The sequence below is a fragment of the Limtongia smithiae genome (assembly GCF_038497785.1).
Source record: "Limtongia smithiae strain NRRL Y-17922 unplaced genomic scaffold V1518scaffold_2, whole genome shotgun sequence".
NCBI classification, from domain to species: Eukaryota; Fungi; Ascomycota; class Lipomycetes; order Lipomycetales; family Lipomycetaceae; genus Limtongia; species Limtongia smithiae.
Genome location: NW_027117623.1, coordinates 1,001,615 through 1,015,352, shown reverse-complemented (window position 1 = coordinate 1,015,352; position 13,738 = coordinate 1,001,615). Strand labels below are relative to the sequence as shown.

Here is a 13,738-nt window from a genome sequence, read left to right as displayed (position 1 = left end):
CGCCACCTCCTACCTAAACACGGTAAGAAACACAACGTGCGTATAAAAAGTGCCGCCGACGAGCGGCGGTAAAAGCGCGTGCACCAGCGTTGAAAACGTGGTGCATGGACTGGGACGGAGACGACTCGTATCTCACGCGCTCCCCACACAGATCGCCGCTATGCTTTCTCCGAGGAGAAAACACGTCGACACGTTCTTCCCGACGTGCGTAATAGTCGTGCCGGACAACGGAAGGGCTAGGAGCTGTGATATAAAGTACCATAAGTCTGAAGAAAAGGTATACAAGGACAAGCGCAAGAGAAAGTTTTTGAAGTGGAAAATTACCCGGCGCCAATAAGGTTGCAAAAATCTCGATGACCTGCGCTTTCGTGGATAGACACGGCGGGAGTGCAACAGGTTCAGATTCACGAGGGATCAAGTGTATAGTGCAGGCACAATGCTGTGCGGAAGTAAGTGCGAGGTTGGCAAGCTGATGATGTGGCCGTGGGTGCTGACTGTGCGTACTAGTTTCCGGCGTCGAGCCACGCGAACCTGTGGTGTCGCGCAAGAGCGGTATGTCTGGGTGGGCGAGGGTGAAGATGGAAGGTTACTGACATCCAAATTAGGAAGCGTGTATGAGAAGAGGCTGCTGGAGGCATACGTGCGGGAGTACGGCACGGAACCGATTACGGGGGAGGAATTGACGGCGGCGGACATTGTTGCGCTGGATGGTACGTACATTACACGCATGACATTGCAATGCAAGAATAGCATTTACATGCTTCTCCTTTCTTTCTCAGAGTCCTAACCATAGCCCATCGCCACAGAATCAAGCACATCGTCTCAGACACCAGCGCGGACACCGCAGCAAGCCAGCATCCCGTCCCTGCTGCAGGGATTCCAGAACGCGTGGGACGGCGCGGTGTTAGAGACTGCAACGCTGCGGCAGGAGCTGGCAAAGACGCGGCAGGATCTGAGCACCGCGCTGTATTATCACGACGCGGCAGTGCGGGTGGTCGCACGGTTGACGGCGGAACGGGACGAGGCGGTGGCTGCCCTTGCCCGCGCGGCGGAGCAGTAGACGAGGTCGAGCAGCATGATACGAGACATGCAAGTGTACAGTATGGCAGTTCAACAAGGCATGAGTGTACGATATATGTGATAGAAAGTCTGATATATGAGAGAAGAGGTTTAGGTGAGCTTAGAAGCAGAGAGTCGGCGGAATCTTATCTGTTATCGTGTAAGCAGGGTTAGGGCAGAGAGAAAGTAGGCAACAGATATTGACACTTTTTCGCAAGCGGAAGTGCGAGCGGAAAGAGGAGCAAGAAGTTCTTGTTTGTGTATTGAAGAGGATCCAGTGGCTGCTGGACAATTGCAGCGGAAGTTTTGGCGCTGTTTCTTGGCTGGGTTTCTGCCTCTGGCGCTACTGTCCGCTTTGGCTCTGGCGCCGGCTACGTTGCTCGCTCATCCGCCGCCGCCGCGAACGCTCCGCCAAATCACTTCCTCACTTCCTCGCTTCTTCCTCCCCCAAAAGGCATCCCGCGCGGCCTGCTCTTCTTGCGTGCCCGAGCCTCCGCAGGCACTCCACGCCCAGCCCGCCTTACCCTCCTTCCCCGCAAAGGCATACGTAATCACACTCGTCTCGCCTCGTCTCGTCTCGCTCGCCACTGCGTTCGCGCTGCAACGCCATCCCCACCCACCTATACCCCAACCCCCTTCGGTCCCCCGCCGCTGTCCGCATGTTGCTCGCGCGGGCCTGACCGACAGACCGTCCGCCCGCGCCCGTCCTCCCGCCGCCCTGCGCCGTTCCGCTGCTGTTTCTGCTGCCACTGTCGTCTAGCGTAGCCGTCATCAGAGCCAATTCTCGCCGCCCCTCCACTACCCTATCAATCTGCACATCCACCACCACGCCCGTCATGGCGCCGTCGCCACCACTCGTCGCCCCTACCGACGGGCCGATTCACCGTCGCCTCTTCCGCCGCCTCTCGTCCTTCCCGCTGCTGCCCCGCACCAACTCTGCATCCCGCTTCCTCGCTGACGCCGCCGCCGCCGCCGCCGCAGGCAAGTCCTCGCGCCCGGTCGAGCTGCTGCGCCGGCGCGTGCGGATACGACACAATATCTCCTCGCCACTTGGCGCGGTGCTGCTACTCCCCGTCATGCTCGTCGTGCTCGTACTTCAATTTCTACACTGGCACTCCGGCGGCTCTGTCATGGGCAGCTTGTTGCTCTCCAGTTCCGCGCACCTGCCGCCAATCCGTTCTCTCAACGAAACTATCGACGCACCCTTCTCCACAGGCTGCATGGTCCCGGACACCTCAAAACCGCGCGCTAATGCGGTCCTGGTCATCCTCGCGCGCAACAAGGAGCTCTCCGGCGTGCTCGACTCCATGAACTCCATCGAGCGCCACTTCAATCGCTGGTTCCACTACCCGTACCTCTTCCTCAACGACGGCGACTTCAACTCCACCTTCCGCGCGACCGTCCTCAACCACACCCAGTCCAAGGTCGAGTTCGGGACCATCTCCAAAGAGCTCTGGGAGTTCCCCGCATGGTCCGATCCCGCGGAAGTGGCGGAGGGCATCGCGCTCCAGGGCGACGCCGCCATCATGTACGGTGGGATGGAGTCCTACCACCACATGTGCCGCTTCTACTCGGGCCAGTTCTACAAGCACCCGCTGCTTGCAAAGTACGACTGGTACTGGCGCGTCGAGCCTGACGTCAAGTACTTCTGCGACATCACCTACGACCCTTTTGTCTACATGCAAGAGCAGGGCAAGGTCTACGGCTTCACCATCCTTATCAAAGAGCTCGTCGAGACCGTGCCGAACCTCTTCCGCTACGCCTCTGGCTTCCGCCGCTCCCATAACATCGCCTCTAAGGGTATGTGGGAGGTCTTTCTTCAGAAAGACGAGAAGAAACGCGAAGAGCCGCCAGCGCCTCCGCCAACTCCCCCCGCAGCTGAAGGCGAGCAGACTGCTGAAGGCGCATCAATCGAGCCGCCAGCGCCGCCGGTCGAAGATTTCAAATTTCCCGAGCCCAAGGACATCGACCCGGAGGCCATGAATGGTGAGAAGTACAATCTCTGCCATTTCTGGAGCAACTTTGAGATCGCGCGACTCGACTTCTTCCGTAGTCGCCAGTACGAAGAGTTTTTCCAATTCCTCGACCGCTCCGGTGGCTTCTGGAATGAGCGGTGGGGCGACGCGCCCGTGCACTCCCTCGCGGCAGGCATCTTCCTCTCACCGTCCCAGGTGCACTACTTCCGCGATATTGGCTACCGCCACACGACAATCCAGCACTGTCCGGGTAATGCCCCGCGCAAGCAGCTGCCCCGCACGCCGTACGTGCGAGACCCGCGCAACAAGAAGGATCTCGAGGAGGACCGGTACTGGGACTCGTGGGATGTTGAACGCGAGAACGGCGTCGGATGTCGCTGCAAGTGTGACACCGACATCATCGACGTCGAGGGCAAAGAAGGCTCGTGCTTGCCGTCGTGGGTGGACGCCGTTGGCGGCTGGACCTCCCCATGATCTGATCACAACCAAAAAAAGCGGTTTTTTTTTCTTATTATTCATGACTCTAGACTGTTGCATTTGTTTTCGTTAAGTTTTTGTGTCCGTTTTCTCTTTTTGTTACAAACTAGAGCAACAACTCTTGTCGTTTGGGCCAGTTATGGATTTTTTTATCTCTTAAGTGTTACATATTTGAATGTGTCCCAGCGCTGTCGTGTTGTCGTATCCCGCGCTTTCTCCTACTCTGCCTCCATCTTTTTTATGCTGCTTGTCATGATTGCTGTTCTTGTAAATTGGTATTTCCCTCATCCAAATTTTTTCCACTCTAATGAAGCATCCTGTTGTCGTTTCTGTTTTGTTATGTAATTTATAGTTAGCCTAAAGTAAGCTTACACACATTATGAACTTTTAAAATGAAATACAAATGATCATGAAATGCCCAAGACAGTCTAATCCAGCTTGTCGGTCAAGTATATCGGCAGGCTTATGCTGGAGCGCGTTTTGACGTGCAGCGAGCGCACGCCATCGAAGCCGCCCTTGATTACGTTGCTCTTGACGAGCCCTTCGATGACCGCGGCGATGTTTTCTGCGATCTGGGTAGACGAGAAGGTGGAGTACCCGATCTTGATGGACATTGTTACGCCGGCCGGGATCACAGCGATGGCGGACTTGAGGGTGCGGTTGACTTCGGAGCGCACGTGTGCGATGGAGATGTGTTCCTTCTCGGCGCGCAGCCTGTCTTCTTCGGTCTCAGTTGCTGATTTCTTCTTCTTGATGGTCTTTGTCGCGCTCTTGTCAACAAGGTCCTGGACCTTGGCCTTCTTCTCACCGTCCTTTCCGAGAAGCGAGATAGGGATGGGAAGCACCTTCTCGCGGATGAAGGTGGTGCCAAGGAGTTTGGGTAGCATTTTGATGACGCGGTCGTCGGCGAGGAAGATGTCGTACGAGTCACGGAGCTGGCGCTTGGACTCGAATGTCTTGAATTTGGACTGCAGCTTGGAGATGCCAACGATGCGAGCGAGCGAGGATGAGACGGGGGCTTCTGTGATGTCGTCGTCGGGCGCGAGGAAGATATCTTTGTACAGGCGCTGCGGGTCTTTGGTGATCAGGCAGATCGTGGTGTTATCGAGGTTGTAGATGGGGTGAGGGATGGTGCTAAGGGGGTCAATAGAGTGAACAAGGTGTAGACAAAAAGGTGAACGTACATGCGCTTGGGCTTCATGATGAGGTGGTCGCTCAGGAACTTTTTTGACGAGACAACAAGATACACCGCCTCCTTAGCGGCATCAGTCTCGCTCGAAGGGTCGTCGGCCAATAAATCCAGTTTCCGCTTCTTCACGGCACCTTCAGCCTCGCTCTCGTTACCATCCTTGTGCTTGCTGGCTTCTGATTCGACATGCTTCAGCAATGCGGCAACAGCCTTCTCGGTCTGCACGAGTGAAAATTCAAATGTCTGCGCTGCAACCGCCGCCGCGGCGGGTTCGACGACGGCAGTGGTCTCCTGTGCCTTTCGTTTCTTGCTGGCGGTCTTGCTCACAGCGACCGCGCTCACGGCTGCAACAGTGGACTTTGGCTTCGTTTGCTTCGCAAGCTTTGCAATAGCGGACTTCGAAACAGGAGCTGCCTCTGTTGGCTTCGCCTTCTTAAGGGCGTGCGTCTTTGACGGCATTGTGGTGGTGGAGGAGCTGGCCCTGGAACTAAGTCGAGGTTTAGCAGAAAAAATTTCAGGTTGGGAGGTTGAAGCCGCAGTTCGGTTTAGGGCTTTGGTCCTGTACGCTAGTTTGGCGGCGCGTCAAGCATGCTCCGCGCGCATTCTGGTGCGATTCAGGGTCGCTGTTAATTCACAAATTATTTCAAGGCTTTAGCCGTGCAAAGAATCTAATCTTGACGAGAGCCATGTCGTTAAAGACGGAGTGTGTTTCTGGACAGGAGTCTTGCGTCGAAGCGATGTATGGGCAAAAAAGTCCCAGTGAAGTCCCAACGCGGCCTCGACAACGTAAACATCGCCAGCTTCGCCGCTTCGCTGTCCATCACCATTCCAACTGCCCCTCCCCTCCGCCCGCCCCGTGATGGCCGAGTTCCTCCGCTCCGCAGTTGCCTCTCCGCGGAGCAGGCATTACGATCCCGTTGCCGGCACATATCTCGACCTTGCGTACCTCGACAAGAACATCATCGTGTGTTCGATGCCGACCAACGAGTTCCCCAAGATCATGTATCGCAACTCGCTCACCGACCTGCGTAAACTACTCACACTCCGACATGGAAATCACTGGCATATCTGGGAGTTCCGCTCCGAAGGCGCTGGGTACAACGACTCTGAGTTCTACAATCGCGGTAAGCCTCTTGCTAATTGTCTATGCTTGCAACACTAGAATCTGATCCTCGTCGTAGTCTCGCACTTTCCGTTCCCAGATCACAACCCGCCGCCATTTGCGATGCTGCCCACCATCATTGCGTCGCTCCACAAATTCCTGTCGCAAAATCTCGAAAACGTGGCCGTGCTGCACTGCAAGGCCGGCAAGGGCCGCTCTGGGACGGTCTTCTGCTCGTACCTCATCGCGCAGCACCGGTGGTCCGCGCAGAGCGCGTTAGCGCATTTTACTGCGCGACGCATGCGCGCAGGGTTTGGCGAGGGCGTGTCTATTCTCTCACAGCGGAGGTATATTTCGTATGTCGAGCGCTGGGCCCGCGATCCGAATAGGGAGTATCGTCCGATTCCGGTCGTGGTCACAGAGGTACGCATTCTGAACGCGATACGGGGGCTCGAGGTTAGTGTGGGCGCGTTCAAGGAGGACGGGAGGCGTATTGTGCAGTTGTACAGGTTTTCCAATGACGACTACGCTGGCGAGAATGTAGTCGCGGCGTCGGTTGTGGCAAGGTCCCAATCGCAGATAGATACCCCCAGCGAAGATGCGGAGGATGGCGACAACAACGAGGAAAATGACGACGACAACGCGGAGTTTGCATGGCCAGCAACACCGACCACCCCGGCACAGCGTGCGTTTGTGCTTCCAAGCGATGACGACCGACCTCCATCTTCCCCGAGCGACCCAACCGCACCGTTATACCGCAGCGGCAGCTCGCGTTCCGTAGAGTACGCGCACCTGCACGATCCCAAGCAACATCCCGCGCGTCACATGGATGGTACTGAAATCGTGCTGCGGCCGCGCGCAGACATCCATGTCACCGCAGACGTGAACATCCGCGTGGAAAGGAAATTCTACGGGCCTGCCGGCCTATCTTTCCTCAGCGCGACATCTTATGTGTGGTTCAACGTCTTTTTCGAAGGGGATCACGATACTGGCGGCACATTTGTTGTAAAGTGGGAAGACATGGACGGGTTCAAAGGCACAAAAAATCGTGGCGGTAAGACTTTTGACAGGATCGCGATTGATTGGCTGGTTTGTCATCCCATGGAGAACCCCGACGGGACGACTGTCCGCGGCGAGTCAATTGATCTCGCGAGAATACCCAGCGATGACGCCACGCAGACAATACGCAGCCATTGCGGCGCTAGTAGTAGTACTGAGTCACGCTCGGACACGACGCCGAAATTGTCGCCTACAGAGACCACTACGGAAACCCCAAGCTGAGAGCCATGCATACGCGGCGCGTCGGCACACGTTTGTACAGTACACATACTATCCATAGACTCATGCAGTATATCGTTAGAGAAAAACCAAAATTAACTATTCACGTATCTTTGTACAGTGCATATTATATACATGAAGGTCATTTTCTCTGCCGCAGGCGCCAGTCTCTGTTCGTTTTCCTTCATTCAAGCGACAAGCCGCTCTACACGATGACCTGGCCGGGATCAACATACATCGGCGTGAACTTTGACGCGAGATCGCCCTCGGTCACGCTTGGAAACTCGCTTCCAGGGGAGTACAAGTACCAGCTCTTGAGCGCGTTAATTGCCGCGCGTGTCTCTGCCTCGCGCACGCTCGCGCCCTCGCCAGTGCCCAACACGTTTGAGCCTGAGTATACACCAACAACAAACACTGGACCCTCGGATAACCGACCGGTCTCCGCAATCATGCGCGACACTGGCGGCGCAAAGTTCTCCCGCGCACACAGTCGTGCGAGTTCGCGCGTAGGCTGCGCGATACGGAACAGTGTCGCGGTGTCCAGCTTGCGTGAGAGAATATGTGCCACGATGAAAGCATGAGCAGCGTTACGGCCCTCGTGTAGATGAATCCCGCCGACCACGGCCCGCACGAAGCTGCTCATGGCTTCGGAGTACCGCTGCAGCTGCGCGGACGACTTTCCCTCTGCGGCGGCCGCATCCGCGTACTCTGTGATGCCGTTTGCGCGGCCAACCACCATGCGACCGTACTTGAGCACGCCGAAGCTGTCGACCAGCTCCAGCGGCTCGATCGCGCCCTTGGGCCCGATTTCCGGCGCCTGGCGCTCAACGCCCCAGCCGCGGCCGACCATGGTCAACGAGTCGTCGCCAGTGTACGACCAGAGCGCCTCTTTGATGACCTCCATCGGTAGGCGAGGGTATGTGCAGATTATAAATTCGGACGCGTAGAACTCGATCAACTGTCCGCCTAGACGTGCGAGCGCGGCGTTGTTGGGGTAGCTCGCGGCAAGGGCGGACGACTGGCAGTTCAGTGCGCACGCGAGCGTGCTCAGCTCGATTGACGCCGGTAGACGCAGACGAGCGTGAAGTGCGACAAGCGCGGTGCAGTTGTTCACGGAGATCGGGAACGGCTCCACGGTCGCGATGGTGACGTTGGCGTCAGTAGAGGAGGTGGTCTCGGCTGCGGGGACATCAGATGAAGTGCTGCTGTCTTCGGGCGTCGAGGTCGTGGATGCAAAGCGGACGGAGTGTTGTGTGCGGTGCAGAGTCGTGAGTGAGGACGCGGGTAGTGGTCGATGGACTGTTGTTGGAGCCGTCGTCCGTCTCTGGGAACTATTCGTGCTTGTCCTGCTTTGCCACCGTGATTCTGTTGCCATGTCATTATTTACCTCATCGTCGTAGCACGAATTCGGGTAAAGAAGCGCACCTGCTACTGCTCGCATACGTGTGACTTGTATTGCGCATCTACTCGCCTGCACAGTCGGGCTAGCAGCCGCCGCGCTGGCCGTGACCGTCAGACCCCGGCTGACAATGTGTCGTGTACTCATTCCCGGAGTCTATGTATGTATGAAAAGCGAGCCGTTCGCGCGAATTGTCTGTAGGTATGTCGTTAGCTGCTCGTGTTCCAGGTGATCCTCGCGTGCGCCCGGAATCTCGCGCACCGCCCGCAGCAATGAAATCCGCACACACCTGCGCGTCGTGAGCAATACGATATTAGCACAGCTGGCAGTGTATATGCCGGGTATTAATACGCTGCTGCTGCTGCTACTAAACTCTTCTCTCGCTGGTGGCTTCGCGAACTCGTCGTCGGCGCACAAAAACTTTTGAATCTCGCGTCGCCGCGAAGCGTCACCCCCTGAGATCACGTGATTGTACTCAGAGCTGCGGGCGGCGCGTGTAGAACGCGGCACCCAATCATGACACACACAAATTCCGAGCCGCGCTCTGCATGCCACCACTCCCTCACTGTCGTGAGACGACTGCAATAGCACCACCCCTCGTCCACAACTACTGCTACGCCTTGAGTAATGGTGAGTGCTGTTTAGGCCGGGTTGTATGGCTGCAAGACAAGCCGAGGCACGCAAAGCATAAGATATTGACAAATACAATCCAGAGTGGTGGAAAGCGATACGCATACCCAAAGGTAGGTCTTTTTCTCTGAAACTCCATCTTCTCGGTGCACAAGTCTAACAGAACGATCTAGCACGTCTGGGCCTCGACTGGTAACTATACCCATTCACCCTCCAATCCCCACGAGCAGCCGTTCGCTTTTCGTGACATCGCCAGACGTGTCTCTAACTATTTGCTTCCTTCTCACAGGTGGTTGGTGGCCAAACCCAAAGAACTGGAGAATCAATACTATCGGTGTCGCCATCACCGTTATCGGCAGCGGTATCTTTCTTAAGTTCTTCGGCCCTCAGATCATGCAGCCCCAGATTCCCATCGAGGGCCGCGATGTGGTGCGTATTGCACTCCAGGCTGTCTATGAATTGTCCTAACATTGTGCTTATAGCTCGCCCTGCGGTTTAACCAGTCCGCACGACAAGCACGCATCAACGCCGGCGAAGTCTCTGAGTAAATAGTCTCAACAACCTGAGTTTGGCCCTTCCGCACTCATCCGGCCACTCCGCAAGCTGGCTGCGCACGAAGCTCAACTGTCTCATCACATTAAAGTCAGCAGAATACCTCGACTCGTTCTGGAGAAGTCCTTAGCATCATATGACGGGTGTTACTCTTTTTGTACAATAATTGTCTACGGGAATATGAAATAGACAGCTCAACGCATGCACATGTCGCGGTACTTCAAACACAAAACCATTCCAAAACCCAATTTTTTCTCTATTTTTGAAATATCTCATTATACAAACTTGTAACTGTTGTTGATTTATGCCGACGCAGCTTCTGGCTTCTCGAGTGGGGTTGCCTCTTCATTGATTTCCGCCGAGGCTTCTGCGGCAGCTATGGTCGCGTCAGTTGCTTCCTCCGTCGCTGACTCCTCAGCCACAATGTCCTCCGTCTTGACCTCTGGGAGGTCAGTAACAGTAGGTGCACCATCGATGGCTTCGTTGGTCTCTGTCTCTGCTTCCTCGGTCTTGATAACTAAGTCGTCAATCTCTCCCACTCTGTTACCCGTCTTGGTTGCGGTGTCAATAGGTTCCTCAGACTTAAATACCCGCAGCAAGAGCTCCTCCGCATCTTGCTTTGGCAGCATCAGATTCACAGAGCCTTTACCTCTCCACAACGGAAATACCAAGGCCGCATCGCCCTCAATGCCGGTCGCGACCTCCAAGAACATGCAGCCCTCGGTCTGCTTTTTGACCTGCTCCACAAACTCCTTGTCCTTGAGCTCTGCAAACTTAGGGAAGGTCACCTGACAGAGCGTTTCCAGGGTTGTAAGATTGCAGCTGACTACTCTTGACGTCTCGTCGTCCCGTTTGACGTGGCGGTATAAAATAGCCAGACCCTCAGACTGTACGCGCCAAGGGCACGAGCCCTCCAGCGTCTTCTGGAACGCAAACAACTTGATACCTGCATGGATGAACTTGATCTTTGTGTCGTTCATAGAAATGATGTCATGCAGGCGCGGCTGCACGTAGTATATAGTTCGCACAGGCTCGCCGGTAGCATTGCGCACCAGGAACGAGTACCGCGGAAAATCGGGCGAGATGGAGTAGAACGACCAGCAGTTCTCCAGTGCAGCGTGGTCAGCCGGAAGAAACTTGAATGGCTCTTCGTTTGCATCGCGTGGGAGACGTTCCTTCTTCTTCGGCCCGGGACGCAGCTTCGCCACCGCGGGTGAAGCAAGCTCATCACCATCCTCGGTCTCGGTCACTAGGGCTGCCGTCTCCGTCCTCTCTAAACCAGCGACGGCTTCAGTATCTGCATCGAGCTTTGCAGCTTTGCTGAGCACTTCACTTTCAGCTTTGCCATCTTCCTCTCTCTTCCGCTTGCTAGAAGCCTCCGGCCCTGTAGCATCCTTCTCGAGCACAGCGATAAAAAAGGCACCAGTATCCTGATCGTGTGGGTACACTCTCATGCAGTTCTCAATCCCCAGCTCCTCCAAGTCATCGCGGGAGAAACAGCTTTCAGCAACGTTCTTGGAAGGCGTTGTGGTCCATTTTCTGTCCTTCCCCATAACGCTCCAATGCTTCATGCCTTTACGGCGGATTAAACCTGGGAGCATAGAATCGCAGTTAACAATCTTGACACGACCCTTCCAGGTCCTGATAGCGTCTGCGACGACAGCTTCGTTCTCGACCGGGTTCAGCGAGCATGTGGAGTAAACCAATCGGCCGCCGTCTCTGAGGAGATTTAACCCTCGCTGAAGAATGTTAATCTGGATTTGATGAAGTCCAAGACCGTTGAACGGGGTCCAGTCGCGCCACACGTTGATGTTCTTCCGCATTGTGCCATCCCCGGAGCACGGAACATCACACAGCACACGATCGTACTTCAGGTACACTGGGTCAACTCGTCCATCCGTATTTGTAGTCTCGCCGACCTTGATACGCGGGTACAGCTGTGCGTCGTGGTTAGTGACAATCAAATTCGGCGAGTTCAGACGCTTGACTTGGTGAATCAGCATGTGGCTGCGCTTGTGGTCCGAGTCGTTCGCAATAACCACACCCGTGGGCTCGGGAATCGAGTGTACTGCTTCAATAAGCTGCGCAGTCTTGGAACCCGGCGCAGCGCAAAGATCGATGACCGCGTGCTCTGGCTTGACGTCTAGCACCAGTGGCGGAATCATCGACACTGCCTCTTGCCGCGAGATATTTCCCTATAATTGTAAGTTTCAATACCTCAACACCAAACAAAAGTTACGTACAACATCAGTCTCCGTAACCAAGAACTTTTGGAACCGAGCGAATGGCTTGCTCTTGCGAATAACAGTCTTGCCGACACGAATCTGCCATGCCAGCTCGTCTGGGTACCACGGCAGCGGCGACGGCGCTTCGACTTCCTCGCCCTCCACAACAATGTTCTTTAAAATGGGAATGTACTCCTTCACGAGTGCGTCCCGGACTTTGTGGGAGTCATGGTCGCTAGTGCCAGTGAAGCGGAAGGTAACGGGGAGCTGTCTCTTGCATGCTTCGTAGAACTTATCCCACTCAGCCGGGTCGTTGATAATCTCTTGCTTTTGATAATATGCCACGAATTCAGCGTTACTGCTCGGTGGCCGCGGTCAGTACCAGCGACAGAGATTGTAAGGCGTGGGATACAGTACGTACTCCTTCGTGATCTCAACCCATCCCGCGGAGTCTCGCGAGCGAGGGTGCTGGCAAAATCAGTCAGCACCATTCTCTCGTAGTATGAAGTCGACAAATGCTGCATACCGTATTACGACCACGTCGTCCCATTATCTGATTTATTTTTGGGTGGCCGTAGGAGTGGCGACCTTGACCTCAGTGTCGTGCTTCAAAGTTCCCAAAATCTCAAAAATTTTTGGCGATGAGGCGTGCGGCTCAAGATGGCATCTTCTCCGAATCAATCGTGTTTGCAAGACCAGCGAATGCACAGCAGCACATGGCGAAGTCACGGTCAGTATAAAGTCGGCACCGTTGTTATTGAACTCAGCCAATGATGACTCAGATTTGAGTATGTGCGAACGTATGAGCAAGACCACGCTCTACTGCCAAACACCTACATTGTCGTTCGTATAGACGGCCGCGGCTTCCACAGGTTCTCGGCGCACTACAAGTTCGCAAAGCCCAATGATCGGCGCGCACTCAATCTCATGAATCACGCGGCACGTGCAGTGATGGAGCAGATTCCAGATACGACCGCCGCGTACGGACAAAGCGACGAGTACTCGTTTGTGCTTCGCAGGGATTGCAGCTTGTTCGACCGGAGGGAAGCGTATGTTCGCACCGCTTACAGTTTGCGCACATTTGATCTGACTATTGTTCATAGAAAATTGATATCTACGTTTGCTAGCACTTTTACCGCGCACTACCAGTTCCAGTGGAAAGAGCATTTCCCAGATACACCGCTGGATCCGGCAATGCTGCCTACATTTGATGCGCGTGCAGTATTATACCCAAGTATTACAGAGTTGCGAGATTATTTAAGCTGGCGACAAGCGGACTGTAAGTTTCATTGCTTTAGGGAGTTGAGTAGAGTGCTAACAGGAATAGGCCATATCAATAACCTGTATAATACGTCGTTCTGGTCATTAATATTGCTCGGAACTTTGTCCGAGCAGCAGGCCGAACAAGAGCTGATGGTATGGAAGGTCTTATGATTATTGAAAGGAGAATACTCTAACAATATTCACAGGGCACATTATCAGCAGACAAGAACGAACTTCTGTTCTCTCGCTTCGGGATAAACTATAACAACGAAGATGCCATGTACCGGAAAGGCACGATTATAGTCCGCAAAGCTGAAGAAAGCTTGGATGTAAGTGCTGCACCGACTGAAATGTCCAAGCGGCAGCTAGATCGCGAGCAGAAGAAGAGACGGAAGGCAGCTCTAGTGGAGGAGCATGTTGATATCATTGGAGAAGTATTTTGGAGTTCATTAGGTAAGTCGATTGTGTAAACAGTAAATGTATATTGGAATTGGTAGTGCAAAACAAGTACTCTCGCACTAGAGCGTTCAGCTGCCACTAGTGTACGCGCAGAAGCCATTGTGCAGAGACGCGTCGCGACTGTAAACA

General features: G+C 54.7%; 8 protein-coding genes across 8 annotated transcripts; 5 read left to right on the top strand and 3 right to left on the bottom strand.

Moving 5' to 3' along the window:
• Nucleotides 1-299: 299 nt before the first annotated feature.
• Nucleotides 300-1,280, top strand: V1518DRAFT_412400 (Prp19/Pso4-like-domain-containing protein). Its single transcript, XM_066903080.1, has 5 exons — nucleotides 300-449; nucleotides 508-552; nucleotides 606-710; nucleotides 807-1,100; nucleotides 1,167-1,280. The coding sequence occupies exons 1-4, from the start codon at nucleotides 437-439 to the stop codon at nucleotides 1,058-1,060; spliced, it is 417 nt and encodes a 138-aa protein (XP_066761438.1). The 5' UTR covers nucleotides 300-436; the 3' UTR covers nucleotides 1,061-1,100; nucleotides 1,167-1,280.
• Nucleotides 1,281-1,895: 615 nt separating this feature from the next.
• Nucleotides 1,896-3,509, top strand: V1518DRAFT_370714 (nucleotide-diphospho-sugar transferase; the record flags this gene model as incomplete). The annotated part of the gene is made up of 1 exon (XM_066901330.1): nucleotides 1,896-3,509. The coding sequence occupies one exon, from the start codon at nucleotides 1,896-1,898 to the stop codon at nucleotides 3,507-3,509; it is 1,614 nt and encodes a 537-aa protein (XP_066761437.1).
• Nucleotides 3,510-3,576: 67 nt separating this feature from the next.
• Nucleotides 3,577-5,184, bottom strand: V1518DRAFT_454417 (ribosomal protein L1p/L10e family-domain-containing protein). Its single transcript, XM_066906538.1, has 2 exons — nucleotides 4,697-5,184; nucleotides 3,577-4,646 (listed from the first exon to the last, which is right to left on the bottom strand). Exons 1-2 carry the CDS (start codon nucleotides 5,158-5,160, stop codon nucleotides 3,941-3,943), a joined length of 1,170 nt encoding a protein of 389 aa, XP_066761436.1. The 5' UTR covers nucleotides 5,161-5,184; the 3' UTR covers nucleotides 3,577-3,940.
• Nucleotides 5,185-5,504: 320 nt separating this feature from the next.
• V1518DRAFT_412392 (protein-tyrosine phosphatase-like protein) lies at nucleotides 5,505-7,241 on the top strand. The gene is made up of 2 exons (XM_066903079.1): nucleotides 5,505-5,825; nucleotides 5,883-7,241. The coding sequence occupies exons 1-2, from the start codon at nucleotides 5,561-5,563 to the stop codon at nucleotides 7,082-7,084; spliced, it is 1,467 nt and encodes a 488-aa protein (XP_066761435.1). The 5' UTR covers nucleotides 5,505-5,560; the 3' UTR covers nucleotides 7,085-7,241.
• On the bottom strand, nucleotides 7,160-8,886 carry V1518DRAFT_412391 (mitochondrial 54S ribosomal protein mL44). The gene is made up of 3 exons (XM_066903078.1): nucleotides 8,770-8,886; nucleotides 8,507-8,675; nucleotides 7,160-8,446 (listed from the first exon to the last, which is right to left on the bottom strand). Exons 2-3 carry the CDS (start codon nucleotides 8,625-8,627, stop codon nucleotides 7,287-7,289), a joined length of 1,281 nt encoding a protein of 426 aa, XP_066761434.1. The 5' UTR covers nucleotides 8,628-8,675; nucleotides 8,770-8,886; the 3' UTR covers nucleotides 7,160-7,286.
• A 151-nt stretch (nucleotides 8,887-9,037) lies between these two features.
• Nucleotides 9,038-9,894, top strand: V1518DRAFT_412386 (uncharacterized protein). The gene is made up of 4 exons (XM_066903077.1): nucleotides 9,038-9,110; nucleotides 9,194-9,223; nucleotides 9,284-9,302; nucleotides 9,400-9,894. The coding sequence occupies exons 1-4, from the start codon at nucleotides 9,108-9,110 to the stop codon at nucleotides 9,576-9,578; spliced, it is 231 nt and encodes a 76-aa protein (XP_066761433.1). The 5' UTR covers nucleotides 9,038-9,107; the 3' UTR covers nucleotides 9,579-9,894.
• On the bottom strand, nucleotides 9,802-12,600 carry V1518DRAFT_412384 (S-adenosyl-L-methionine-dependent methyltransferase). Its single transcript, XM_066903076.1, has 4 exons — nucleotides 12,414-12,600; nucleotides 12,309-12,355; nucleotides 11,906-12,245; nucleotides 9,802-11,857 (listed from the first exon to the last, which is right to left on the bottom strand). Exons 1-4 carry the CDS (start codon nucleotides 12,435-12,437, stop codon nucleotides 9,965-9,967), a joined length of 2,304 nt encoding a protein of 767 aa, XP_066761432.1. The 5' UTR covers nucleotides 12,438-12,600; the 3' UTR covers nucleotides 9,802-9,964.
• V1518DRAFT_412382 (tRNAHis guanylyltransferase-domain-containing protein) lies at nucleotides 12,520-13,657 on the top strand. The gene is made up of 5 exons (XM_066903075.1): nucleotides 12,520-12,617; nucleotides 12,670-12,936; nucleotides 12,991-13,166; nucleotides 13,215-13,303; nucleotides 13,357-13,657. Exons 1-5 carry the CDS (start codon nucleotides 12,529-12,531, stop codon nucleotides 13,618-13,620), a joined length of 885 nt encoding a protein of 294 aa, XP_066761431.1. The 5' UTR covers nucleotides 12,520-12,528; the 3' UTR covers nucleotides 13,621-13,657.
• The last annotated feature ends 81 nt before the right edge of the window (nucleotides 13,658-13,738 follow it).

Bases quoted from the DNA above. Each gene is read 5' to 3' on its own strand.
- V1518DRAFT_412400 (XM_066903080.1), top strand. The intron at 553-605 runs GTATGTCTGGGT...CATCCAAATTAG, and splicing joins TGTGGTGTCGCGCAAGAGCG to GAAGCGTGTATGAGAAGAGG. The intron at 711-806 runs GTACGTACATTA...CCATCGCCACAG, and splicing joins GGACATTGTTGCGCTGGATG to AATCAAGCACATCGTCTCAG.
- V1518DRAFT_454417 (XM_066906538.1), bottom strand. From the start codon at position 5,160: ATGCCGTCAAAGACGCACGCCCTTAAGAAGGCGAAGCCAACAGAGGCA. The intron at 4,647-4,696 runs GTACGTTCACCT...TGACCCCCTTAG, and splicing joins ATCATGAAGCCCAAGCGCAT to CACCATCCCTCACCCCATCT.
- V1518DRAFT_412392 (XM_066903079.1), top strand. From the start codon at position 5,561: ATGGCCGAGTTCCTCCGCTCCGCAGTTGCCTCTCCGCGGAGCAGGCAT. The intron at 5,826-5,882 runs GTAAGCCTCTTG...TCCTCGTCGTAG, and splicing joins CTCTGAGTTCTACAATCGCG to TCTCGCACTTTCCGTTCCCA.
- V1518DRAFT_412391 (XM_066903078.1), bottom strand. From the start codon at position 8,627: ATGAGTACACGACACATTGTCAGCCGGGGTCTGACGGTCACGGCCAGC. The intron at 8,447-8,506 runs GTGCGCTTCTTT...ACATGGCAACAG, and splicing joins ACGTATGCGAGCAGTAGCAG to AATCACGGTGGCAAAGCAGG.
- V1518DRAFT_412384 (XM_066903076.1), bottom strand. From the start codon at position 12,437: ATGGGACGACGTGGTCGTAATACG. The intron at 12,356-12,413 runs GTATGCAGCATT...TGATTTTGCCAG, and splicing joins GACGACGTGGTCGTAATACG to CACCCTCGCTCGCGAGACTC. The intron at 12,246-12,308 runs GTACGTACTGTA...GCCACCGAGCAG, and splicing joins TGGGTTGAGATCACGAAGGA to TAACGCTGAATTCGTGGCAT.
- V1518DRAFT_412382 (XM_066903075.1), top strand. From the start codon at position 12,529: ATGAGGCGTGCGGCTCAAGATGGCATCTTCTCCGAATCAATCGTGTTT. The intron at 12,618-12,669 runs GTCAGTATAAAG...ATGATGACTCAG, and splicing joins CAGCACATGGCGAAGTCACG to ATTTGAGTATGTGCGAACGT. The intron at 13,304-13,356 runs GTATGGAAGGTC...CAATATTCACAG, and splicing joins AGGCCGAACAAGAGCTGATG to GGCACATTATCAGCAGACAA.